The following is a 12,676-nucleotide window of genomic DNA, read 5'->3' as shown; positions in this document are numbered from 1 at the left end:
TGTATCTGTACGAGTTTTTTCATGAGGTTGATGGATTTCCATTCCATACGGCTAAATGCAGTGCCTTGCATAATGACAGGTTTCAGAGTAACAGCCGTGTTAGTCTGTATCCGCAAAAAGAAGAACAGGAGTACTTGTGGCACCTTAGAGACTAACAAATTTATTAGAGCATAAGCTTTCGTGGACTACAGCCCACTTCTTCGGATGCATATAGAATGGAACATATATTGAGGAGATATATATACACACATACAGAGAGCATAAACAGGTGGGAGTTGTCTTACCAACTCTGAGAGGCCAATTAATTAAGAGAAAAAAAACTTTTGAAGTGATAATCAAGCTAGCCCAGTACAGACAGTTTGATAAGAAGTGTGAGAATACTTACAAGGGGAGATAGATTCAATGTTTGTAATGGCTCAGCCATTCCCAGTCCTTATTCAAACCGGAGTTGATTGTGTCTAGTTTGCATATCAATTCTAGCTCAGCAGTCTCTCTTTGGAGTCTGTTTTTGAAGTTTTTCTGTTGTAATATAGCCACCCGCAGGTCTGTCACTGAATGACCAGACAGGTTAAAGTGTTCTCCCACTGGTTTTTGAGTATTTTGATTCCTGATGTCAGATTTGTGTCCATTAATTCTTTTGCGTAGAGACTGTCCGGTTTGGCCAATGTACATGGCAGAGGGGCATTGCTGGCACATGATGGCATATATCACATTGGTAGATGTGCAGGTGAACGAGCCCCTGATGGTATGGCTGATGTGATTAGGTCCTATGATGATGTCACTTGAATAGATATGTGGACAGAGTTGGCATCGGGGTTTGTTACAAGGATAGGTTCCTGGGTTAGTGGTTTTGTTCAGTGATGTGTGGTTGCTGGTGAGTATTTGCTTTAGGTTGGGGGGTTGTCTGTAAGCGAGGACAGGTCTGTCTCCCAAGATCTGTGAGAGTAAAGGATCATCTTTCAGGATAGGTTGTAGATCTCTGATGATGCGCTGGAGAGGTTTTAGTTGGGGGCTGAAGGTGACAGCTAGTGGTGTTCTGTTATTTTCTTTGTTGGGCCTGTCTTGTAGGAGGTGACTTCTGGGTACTCGTCTGGCTCTGTCAATCTGTTTTTTCACTTCAGCAGGTGGGTATTGTAGTTTTAAGAATGCTTGATAGAGATCTTGTAGGTGCTTGTCTCTATCTGAGGGATTGGAGCAAATGCGGTTATATCTTAGAGCTTGGCTGTAGACAATGGATCGTGTGGTGTGTCCTGGATGGAAGCTGGAGGCATGTAGGTAAGTGTAGCAGTCAGTAGGTTTCCGGTATAGGGTGGTATTTATATGAACATCGCTTATTAGCACAGTAGTGTCTTTGTTTGCTGTAGCTTTGAACTTAAGGCTAGAGGGGGGTCCTCTGGGCTCTTTGAATCTGATTACCCTGTAAAGTTATTTTCCATCCTGATTTTACAGAGATGATTTTTACCTTTCTTTCTTTAATTAGAAGCCTTCTTTTTAAGAACCTGATTGATTTTTCCTTGTTTTAAGATCCAAGGGGTTTGGATCGGTATTCACCAGGGAATTGGTGGAAGAGTCTCCCAAGGCTATCCAAGGAGGGAAAGGTTTTTGGGGGGAAGACAGAGTTTCCCAAATAACTCATAAATCGTTTGGGTGGTGGCAGCAAAAGCAGATCTAAGCTGGTAGAGAAGCTTAGAAGTTTTCATGCAGGTCCCTACATCTGTACCCTAAAGTTCAGAGTGGGGAAGGAACCTTGACACCTGGAAAAGCAAAGATCCTGGAAAAACTCATCCATGGCTGCATTTAAACAGCAACAACATTACAATGACACCACAAACCCCCAAATTGCCTTTTTCATGTCATATTCCATAAGTTATATTTATTTAATTATATGTCTTGATAGAGCCCATGGCAGACATGGAGAGATGGACTGGAGACTGGAGAAATCAAACGTCTATCACAGAATTCATCCTGCTGGGATTCGGGGATCTCCCTGAACTGCAGACTCCTCTCTTCCTGATGTTCCTGGTGATCTACGTTGTGACCGTGGCAGGGAACATCCTCATAGTTGTGTTAGTTGTGGCTGATCAACATCTTCACACCCCCATGTACCTCTTCCTGGGGAACTTGTCCTGCTTGGAGACCTGCTACAGCTCCACCATCTTGCCCAGGATGCTGGCCAGTCTCCTGACTGGGGACAGGACCATTTCTGTCCCTGGCTGTGTAGCACAACTTGATTTCTTTGGTTCCCTGGTAGCTGTAGAATGTTGTCTCTTATCAGCAATGTCTTATGATCGGTATTTAGCGATATGCAAACCACTGCATTATGCAGCCCTTATGAATGGCAGCGTCTGCTTCCGACTGGCAGCTGGGTCTTGGGTGAGTGGGTTTGTGTCTTGCACCGTCATGACATGTTGGATATCACAAATGACTTTTTGTGGCCCTGATGAAATTGACCATTTCTTTTGTGATTACACCCCGTTAGTAAAACTGTCCTGCAGTGACACCCGCCTGATGGTTCTTGTGACCTTCCTGTTATCCTCCACATTAACACTGCCTCCCTTCCTATTAACCCTGGCATCCTATGTGTGCATCATCACCACCATACACAGAATCCCTTCCACCACCGGAAGGCAAAAGGCCTTTTCCACCTGCTCCTCCCACCTCATTGTGGTGACTCTCTACTATGGGACCCTGATCATTGTCTATCTGCTGCCAGACACCGACACGCTGAGAGACCTGCACAAAGCGCTGTCTCTCTTCTACACAGTCCTGACTCCCCTGGCCAATCCGCTCATCTACAGCCTGAGATGCTCCCAGTACTTCTGTTAGTCTCAAAGGTGCCACAGGACCCTCTGTTGCTTTTTACAGATTCAGACTAACACGGCTACCCCTCTGATAATGGAATCAAAGTTAGCTCTGATATTCAACAGTGGAGAGAGGAGGTAGTGCAATTGGTGTTTCAAACCCTCAGGGTGGGCCCATACAATCAGGTACAAAAACCTGCCCCCATCCTCTCTCCCTTCACTGGGTTTTGTAGCCCATGCCCCTTGTCAAGCAAGTGCTACTTAGGTAATGGTGAAGGACTCACTCAGTCCTTCCGTCATACAACAGTTCCACTGGCCTTGATTCACAGAATCAGGGTAACAAAGCTTTATTCTTCCTGTCCCAATAACAGAGAAGACTGGGGATCCCACACCAGCCAAAGTAACCACTTTGAGTTGCTGTTGTTTCATGCCAGGCGAGTGGGTGTGCCTATGCAAACAAGATCAGCCCCTGGAGTTCTTTTCCACACTCGCCATAATTCACCACCAGATGTCAGGGTAGAGCTCATCCTGACTCTGCTTACATCCTCCCCCCAGCCGAGAATTTGTCGTCCCGACAAATCACACTCCCTGTTATAAAAACTCACTGGTTCCCTCCAAAGGGCCTCAGATAGCCCACTTTAGCTTCCACAAACCTGTGTGCTAAACATATTGGTTCCTCACTAGTCACCCCAGGTGCATCATAAGTCAACCGTTTTACTGGTCTTTTTATCCTGTCTCGTCTATTGAGAATCTCTGTTGCCGTGGTAGGGGGGACAGCCTCTTGAATAACAGATGGAGAGGTTTCCTTTGGGGGCCCCTCGGCTACTGGCATAGGCCCCTGCATTTCTAGTTCTAACAGTGGAGGGTCCAAGGTGCCCAGGACATCCTCCACCTGTATGTTTCCACTGTCCAATAACGTGTGTGTGTCTTCACATGGGGGTCCCACCAGTGGCTCAGGGGTGTCAGGAATGGGCCTAAATACTTCTGCCATGGGGTTTAGGGTGGAAGAGGCAGAGCTCTCTTTTGATTCAGCTGATCGAGACTGAAATCTTGTCTCCATCCCAGGATACACCATGGTTGTGTCTTCCTCCTCAGACTCCCTCTCGGATGTGCTGCATAGGGGTAGGTTAGCTGCAGGGGGCTGGCTGTCCACATTGGAGGGCAGCTTTGGTCCAGCACCTTCGTTCTGCCCGGTTGCCTTGTTGTGGCCCATCTCATAAGTGGTGCCTACCAGTTCTCCCACAGAGAGCAAAAGGTTTCTATGCACTGTCTTTGTCTGCCCTGGACCCTTTTCAGGTTTGATCTTGTAAACCGGCAGGTCTCCTAGCTTTTCCATCACCAAATAAGGTATTGCCTTCCATCTGTCGGCTCTCTTGTGTTTGCCAGCAATACCCAAATTTCGCAGCAGGACTCTGTCCCCCGGCTGGAGCTCTTGCAGACGTACCCTAGCATCATATTGATGTTTGTTGCATTCTGCGTTCTTCCGAGCCACAGCTGTAGCTAAGTGATAAGCATCCCGCAGCTTTTCTCTTAGTCAGGATACATATTGCTGATGAGTTTCATAGCTATCTCCATCCTCTGATACACCAAAGCACAGGTCTATGGGTAATCTTGGTTCTCGCCCAAACATTAAGAGATATGGGGTGACTCCTGTAGCATCATTCTTTGTGGCATTGTAGGCATGCACCAGAAATGTGACATGTTGGCTCCAGGTTGCCTTCTGCTCTGGCCACAAAGTCCCCAACATATCTAATAGGGTTCGGTTGAACCTCTCTGGCTGAGGATCACCTTGCGGGTGATAAGGCGTTGTCCTAGACTTTTTAATTCCCGCTATCCTCAGTACCTCCTTCAGAAGATGACTTTCAAAGTCCCGCCCCTGATCCGAGTGTATCCGGGCTGGAAATCCATAAACTGAGAAATATTTCTCCCACAGTACTCGAGCAACAGTGGTGGCCCTCTGATCACGTGTGGGATATGCCTGCGCATATCGCGTATAATGGTCAGTCACTACTAGAATGTTCCCAATATTCCTCTTGTTTACTTCTAAAGACAAGAAATCAATGCATACCAGCTCCAGAGGTTTGTTGCTGGTGATGTTCTTCAGATATACAGCCCTCATGGGCAGAGTTTTCCTTTGAACACATCGAGCGCAGGTCTCACATTTCCTGCGAACATCTTCAGCCATCCGAGGCCAATAGAACCTACTACGAATAAATTCCAGGGTCCTCTCCATCCCTAAATGTTCAAAGTCATCATGCAGGGCCCTCATGGCCAGGGCTTTGTACTCTTTTGACAGCACTAGCTGTGTTCGGTGCTTTTGTAAAGGGTCGGTGGTCATCCGATGTAACACTTCGTGGATCAGTTTTAGTTTGGTCCATTCTCTCAATAGTAGTTTACCCTCCGGGTTAGGTGGGACAACCACAGCCGGGCTTCGCCCCTCCCTTTTGGCAAGTAGTGTATCACGAATGTCAATATCTTGCAGCTGGGCTTCCTGCCAGTCAGACGCATTGAGCATGGGCAAAGGAGATTGGTCCAACGCAATATAGTTCACTGAAGCAGAAGGCACGCATTCAGGGGGCAGGCCCAAAGCTTCTGCAGCACATCCATGAAGACTCTCATGGGACTCTGGCTCCCGGCGACTCACACTGCAAATAGCCCTCACTCCATCTGTGGGTATCACAGCAACTCCTGGTGCCTGTGGGCGCCTGGACAATGCATCTGCATCTACATTGCTTCTCCCTGATCGGTATTGAATGCTGAAGTCATAGCTAGCCAAAGCGGCCACCCATCTTTGCCCTGTAGCATCCAGCTTAGCACTTGTTAACACATAGGTCAGTGGGTTGTTGTCTGTCCACACCTGGAACTGAGCACCATATAAATAGTCTCAAAATTTCTCAGTGATGGCCCATTTCAAGGCCAAGAACTCCAGCTTGTGGGTGGGAGAGCGAGTTTCACTATCAGACAGTCCTCGGCTGGCAAAGGCTACAGGTTTACGTCTTCCTTCCACTTCCTGGTACAGTACTGCTCCCAAACCCTCCAAACTGGCATCAGTATGCAGGATAAATGGCTTGCTTGGGTCAGCAAAGATTAGGACCGGAGCATGAGTTAGGCAAGTAATGATTTCTCGAAAAGCCCTTTCACATCTCTCATCCCACCGTGGCCCAAATGGTTCGAAGGGGCCATAGTGTCTCTGCACAGGAGGCTTTGGGGACCTCCCCTTATTCTTGGTCTTAGATTTGTTCTTGCTGGACTGGTATCCCCTGGTAAGATCATTCAGAGGTTTTACAATTGTAGCATAGTTTTTTCACAAATCTGCGGTAGTAGCCGCTAAACCCAAGAAAGGTCTTGAGTTCTCTGTAGTTACTTGGACATGGCCATGTAGTGAGTGCTTCTATTTTATCGGGATCAGTACTCACACCCTCTTGGGACACGATGTGACCCACATACTTTACTAAGGTCCTGCAGAACTGGCATTTGTCAATTGAAAGCTTCAACCCATAATCCTCTAACCTATCAAGCACTTTAAGAAGTCTTTCTTCATGCTCCTCCAAGGTTCTTCCAAACACAATCAGGTCATCCAAATAAACTAACACTTGCAGTAAATTCATGTCTCCCACAACTTTCTCCATAAGACGTTGAAATGTGGCAGGTGCTCCAGAGATCCCTTGGGGCATGCGTTCGAACTGATAAAACCCTAATGGGCAGATGAAGGCCGTCTTCTCCTTATCTGCTTCACCCAGAGGGATCTGGTAGTATCCACTCTGAAGATCCAACACAGAGAACCACTGGCTTCCCAGCAAACAGTCTAAGGCATCTTGGACTCGGGCATTGTGTACTGGTCAACCACAGTACGGCGGTTTAGGGTGCGGTAGTCAATACACATCCGGATTTTCCCATTCTTTTTACGGACCACCGGAAAGGGTGAGGGGTATGGGCTGCGGGACTCTGTAATGATGCCATTCACAGCCAGCTCCTGAAGATGTTGTTGCACATCTTCCATCTCGGAGAGGGCAATCCTCCTAGATCTCTCCCTGAAAGGTAGAGAGTCATGTAGTCTGATGTTGTGCTCTACTCCTTTTGCACATCCCACATCCCACTCATGCAATGAGAACACCTTGGATCTTTCACAAAGTTTCCTCCTCAGACGATCTTTCCACTCCTCGGACAATGGTGAATCTCCAAAGTCAAACTTTGCTGGGTCTATTGTCGGAACCTGAGTCTCACTCTGGGGTTTTCAGTTGATTCAGGCTCAAAGAGATCCGCTATCTTTTGTCCTTGCTTCACAAGAACATCTCGACTTGTTTCATTAGCAATCAGTATAGTCACCTTTTCCTGGGCTTCAGCAGGTAGGGTTATGACTCCACTGGGGACCAGCACTCCTTCCGGGAGCTCTCCTTCAACTGGCTGCTCTACCATTGCTAATGCCCCTTTACTGCCTTTCAGCCGAGTACTCATGACAAGCACTTCTTGCTCCGTCCTTGCAGGCACTACTAACGGGGTTGTGCCCATGTACTTCAGCGCCCCAATCGGTAGCTCAGATGTCTCCTTTTTAGCACCCTCAATCTTCCTATAGGCTTCAGTGCAAAGCATATGGATCATCAGGGTATTCAGGTACTGGTCCCCAGCCCGTCGTCTGCAGTAATCCGCGAGCACCTTGAAGAGACTGGAGTTGGTCCCTATCAGCACAGACACATCAGAGGTTCCTTTAGGGTCAGGGCATATTAATGCAGCTGTGTCCACCTCTTCCCTTACCCCAGCAACCTCCTCTGGGAATTCCAGGTGCACTATGACATACCCTTGGTAGGGGTATTCATCCATGCTGAGGCCACACAGACCAACGCCAGTCAGTGGCTGTATAGGCAGGTGCCTAAGCATTTGATGGTAGAATGACTGAAATATAATAGTCACTTGAGATCCAGTGTCAAGCACGGCTTTACACTCCACCCCTTCAATCTTCACCATGACCTCTGCTCGAGGCCCTATCAGTCCTGAGGGGGTCCCAGCTGGACGGTCTTTTCTGGGGAAATCTTCAAATCCTGCAGGCCTGTGTGGTCCCCGTCCCCGGACTCTCTGGCAGCTACCGGATCTCTCCCAACTGATCCTCAGCTTTCCACACACTAAGGAGGGGTTTTCTTCATTATGGCACTTGGCAGCACTGTGTCCATCCTGACCACATCGGTAGCAGAAGAATTGTCCTTTCCCCCTTCGCCCAGATGGGATGATGGCTCTAAATGACACTGCCAGTTATTCAGCCCATGCCCCTTGTCAAGCAAGTGCTACTTAGGTAATGGTGAAGGACTCACTCAGTCCTTCTGTCATACAACAGTTCCACTGGCCTTGATTCACAGAATCAGGGTAACAAAACTTTATTCTTCCTGCTCCAATAACAGAGAAAACTGGGGATCCCACACCAGCCAAAGTAACCTCTGCTTACATAAGAGACACACACTCCTGCTACCAGTGATCTGAGTGACTCGTCCCAGGGCTCCGGATACAGCACAGCACAGTAAAGAGTAGATGAGGGCAGGAGACCATCGCTGTAAACTGGTTGGATAGTTCCCACGCCATGCTACATCAGATTCTGTTCTCAGTTACTCGGTATAAAACTGGAATTTAGTTCAGGGCATTGATTCTTCATGTGGGCCAGTTTAAGTGAGAGCCGAATTTGACTAAGACTTTTCATTCCAATATTTTCACCTTAAACACACCCAGAACTTGTCTGAGAAGTTTTTCTGTGTGTGTGTGTGTGTGTGTGTGCGCATTTGCATGTGTGTGTATATATATAAACCTTCTGGCCCTCTGAGTTGGCAGCAACAAGGGCCGGGTTCAGTATCCAGGGGTTCCGTTTCAATAACACAATGCAAAACCGTCTCGAGCCCCCACCCAGTGACCTGGGACAATTACATACCACCCCCCCGGGCGCCTCTAGGAGGCAATACTTCCCCTCTCGCAAGCACAGAGTCTGAGTGTAGCAAAAGCCTTTTAATAAAGGAAGGAAACAATGCAGCATCATGTTGGGGAAACACCACAAACAGGATTCATAACATAAACCATGAGCAAAAGACCCACCTCCAAGTAAGTTTTGGCAGTGTCCTTTTTCCCCTGAGGGTCTTAAGTCCAACAACCCAAAAGTCTCTGTCCCTGGTCAGTGCCACCCCAGAGTTCAAACGTTTACTTGCACAGTTTTACCCCCGCAGCCTGGGCGGAAATGGGTTGGGCACACGGGATGTTAAGGGTCACCTTACGTGGTCCGAGGCCGACTGCCCCACCTCTCCGTGGAGTTCTGCTGCAGCCTTCATCACAAATGGCTCCGCTCCACCAGCGCTCAGTGATGTGCTAACTAGTGGGGGAGCCTGAAGATATATCAGTAAGTGGCTGGTGGAGTGGAGCAGTTTGCAGGGATGGCTGGAGGAGCGGAGCAGCTGGTGGAGCGGAGCCATTCGTGATGAAGGCTGCAGGCAGAAAGGCTTGCTACTTTCTGGGTCAGAACCACCTGCGAGCGGCCCCTGGGGGAGAAGGGGAAAAAGGCAAATAATAAATATAATAAAAATCAGCAGCGGATTCAAGGAGCGAATGTAAGTGAATGAGAGAAGAATGAGCCACATGAACCACATGTTCCAGTAAAGGTGAGAGACCCCAGAGAGAAACGATGTTATCAATCGCGGCCATTGCAGCGTCACCCAGAGAACAATCCCTCGGCCTTCAATACATTGATCACTGAGAGAATACCTTCCAAAGCCGCAGCAAGGAGAATTACAGTTAGCCAAAGTCTCATTTTCCCGGATATGGGAGGGGAGAGTTCTCAGGGGACTGGCTGGTCACTGCACAGACCCAGGGTGCTCGGGATTGACTCCCGGGTTGCAACCGGGGAAGAGAGAGAGATATTTAAACAGAAATCTGTCCTCCATTTGCATATCCCCCTCCTTGGGACCCAGAAAACTTCCTCACTTCAAGAGCTCAATGTACCTGCCTGTGGGTTCAGAAAGTAACACGAGGAAGCGAGGAAGGATCATTCAGGGGGCAGGGCGCTCACCTGGGGCTGTGAATGCCGAGGCTCCTTTCGCTGCTCTATCCCAGACTTCCCGTGTCCCCCGAAGCAACAAGTCACTCGGGATCAAAGTATTTAAGGATCTAGAGTCTAGTGGGATTTTCCAAAGCACCGAGGCATCCAACTCCCATAGGTGTACCTCAGTTCTCAGGCTGTGAAATGGGGATAATGGGACTTTCCTCCCTCTGCAGGGTGCAGGGAGGATAGATGAGATAAAAAGTATGAGGTGATCAGAAATGATGGTGACTGGGGGATAGGGGGACATATGTCTATCTAAGAGAAAAAAATCTGTTACTCTGGGTGTGATGCAAAGATTACTGGAATGAATAGAATGAGTCCATCAAATATTTTAATTGGCCTTTGGCCATTCCCCAATGCAGAAACGGATGGATATTCCTGACAAAACAGCTGGTTGGGTGCCATGATCAACTTGGGCAAGAAATGTCTAGTATAAGGGAAGAGTCTTATTCCTTGGCTACACTTGCACATTATACGCAATAAAGCCACCTAGATCACTGAACCTTACTCCCTGTCCACACTGGCAAGGTACGTAGAGAGCTATAACTCGGCGGCTGGAGCGCTCCTGGTACTCCACCTCCATGAGAGGAATAACATTTGATCTGCTCCCGCTGGAGCGCCGCGGCGCCAGTGTGGACACCTAATGCACTCTGATCGGCCTCCAGAAGTGTCCCACAATGCCTGTTCTAGCCACTCTGGTCATCAGTTCGACCCTACTGCCCTGGCCTCAGGTGACCAACCATCAGGTCCGCCCTTTAAATTCCCAGGGAATTGTGAAAATCCCCTTCCTGTCTGCTCAGCCAGGCATGGAGGCTCTCAGTGCATCTTTCCAGGTGACCATGCACCAGGCGATCCCCAGTGTGGAACAATGGCGAGTTGCTGGACCTCATCAGTATTTGCGGGGAGGAAGCTGTGCAGTCCCAGCTGCGCTCCAGCTGGAGGAATTACGATACCTTCGGGCAGATATCAAGGCCCATGATGGAAAGGGGCCATGACCGGGACACCCTGCAGTGTCGGGTTAAAGTGAACGGGCTGTGGAATGCCTACCGCAAAGCCCACAAGGCAAACAGCTGCTCTGGTGCTGCCCCCACGACCTGCCATTTCTACAAAGAGCTGGACGCGATACCTGGGGGCGACCCCACCTCCACTCCAATGACCACCGTGGACACTTCAGAGCGGGGGGAGGAGGAGGAGGATAGCGGGAGCAAGAGTGCTGGGGCTGGGGGAGACACCCCGGCATCCCTCGGGGCATGCAGCCAGGAGCTCTTCTCGAGTCAGGAGGAAGGCAGTCAGTCGTGGCAGCTGATGCTTGGGAAAGGACAAGCACCAGAGGAGGTTCCCAGTAAGTAGCTTTTTTGGGGGGGAACAAAGTTTTCAGTGAGGGTTCTTGGGGCCTAGATGCGGAATAAGGCATTGATGTGCTCTCTCACGTCGCAGTAATCAGCCTTAGTGATCTCCTCAAAAGTCTCATTCAGAACGTGGGCAATGCGCCTGCGCAGGTTTCTTGGGAGAGCCAGCGTGGTTCTTGTCCCAGTCAGGCTAACATTTCCGCACCAATGTGGCATGAGGGGCGCGGGGACCATTGCTGTACACAGGCAAGCTGCATATGGGCCAGGGCAGGAGCCACATTTTTGTAGAAGACCCTCCCTTGCTTCTCCGGTCACCCTCAGCAGCGAGATATCTTCCAGGATGAACTCCTGAGGAAAATGTGGGGACAGTGTTCAGTATAGGGGCCCCCTGCAGCTGTTGGCTCTCCCCAAGGCACAGAAACCCAGAGGACAGTACAGCCATGAAACAATCAGTCCCCCTTGCCCCTGTGCTTACTCACCATTCTGGGGCTCCAGTGGGTTATGTGCGCTCGCATTGGGACAGACAAATTATGGTATTGTGTGGACTGTGCTTGCCCTCCTTAAGTGTGGGGGAATTGTTGCTCTGTCTGGTGTGAACAATGCTGCCTCTGTTAAGTGTTGCGTTTTGCTTTTGAGATCTCAGCCGTCCTTGTTATCACCGGCCAAGAGACTGCGAAGACTCAGGAAGAGGCCGTGTAAAAGCAAAGAAGACATGCTGTAAGAAGTAATGCAACACTCTTTACATGAGAATCAAAAGGCTCAGACGTGGAGGGAGAGCAAAAGGAGGATCCACCAGGAAAACGCGGCGCACCGGCAGCAAAGCACGGATCAGCTGATTAGCATAATGGAGCGTCAAGCGGACTCTATCCAGACGCTCGTAGCCATGCAGGCAGAGCACTACCGCGCTCGCCCCACCCCCCCCGCAGCCCTGGTCCCAAAACTCTTTCCCTTGTGCCCCCATGTCTCCTCCACCCCACTTTCCCCAACATCCGGGTTCTTACCGCCCCCAGCTGCCTCTAACACCCCTAGATTCACCAGCCAGCCCTGAAAACTATGACCCTTATCCACTGCACTCAACCTCCCTCCCCATGCCTTATAGGCACCCTGAAGTGCAGCACTCGGTGCCCATCACTCCACACAGGATTACAGAGCACGAGAGGAGGACATATGCAAGTCTGTGAGTGAACCGTTCCCCACCCCACCCCCTTGACAATTTCTGTGTTTTTATTCAATAACTGAGTTTTGTTTTCAATAAATGGATTTTTTTTACTTTGAAAAGATATTTTATTAGTGCATAAAACCAAAGATATCTTATCCCAGGAAAGCAACAAGCACTGCAAGTCAGTGTAGTAAAAACAACCACTGCACTTCACTACCCTGAAGCAGGGCCGGTGCAAGGAAGTTTCATGCTCTAGGTGAAACTCCCCCCCCCCCCCCCCCCCCGCCCCCCCGCCGCCCCC

General features: G+C 49.3%; 1 protein-coding gene and 1 gene segment (V, D, J or C); one reads left to right on the top strand and one right to left on the bottom strand.

Moving 5' to 3' along the window:
* Positions 1-1,902: 1,902 nt before the first annotated feature.
* Positions 1,903-4,111, top strand: LOC117885484 (olfactory receptor 10A4-like). Its single transcript, XM_034786783.1, has 2 exons — positions 1,903-2,806; positions 4,098-4,111. Exons 1-2 carry the CDS (start codon positions 1,903-1,905, stop codon positions 4,109-4,111), a joined length of 918 nt encoding a protein of 305 aa, XP_034642674.1.
* A 7,150-nt stretch (positions 4,112-11,261) lies between these two features.
* Positions 11,262-12,676, bottom strand: part of LOC117885481 — a 14,996-nt gene continuing 13,581 nt past the window's right edge. The window contains 2 exon segments of the V gene segment in view: positions 11,262-11,406; positions 11,960-12,048. Coding sequence covers positions 11,262-11,406; positions 11,960-12,048 — 234 coding nt within the window.

The sequence above is a fragment of the Trachemys scripta genome, chromosome 12 (genome assembly GCF_013100865.1).
Source record: "Trachemys scripta elegans isolate TJP31775 chromosome 12, CAS_Tse_1.0, whole genome shotgun sequence".
In the NCBI taxonomy this organism is placed as follows: Eukaryota; Metazoa; Chordata; order Testudines; family Emydidae; genus Trachemys; species Trachemys scripta.
This window is presented reverse-complemented; position numbering and strand designations above follow the sequence as displayed.

Bases quoted from the DNA above. Each gene is read 5' to 3' on its own strand.
- LOC117885484 (XM_034786783.1), top strand. From the start codon at position 1,903: ATGGCAGACATGGAGAGATGGACTGGAGACTGGAGAAATCAAACGTCT.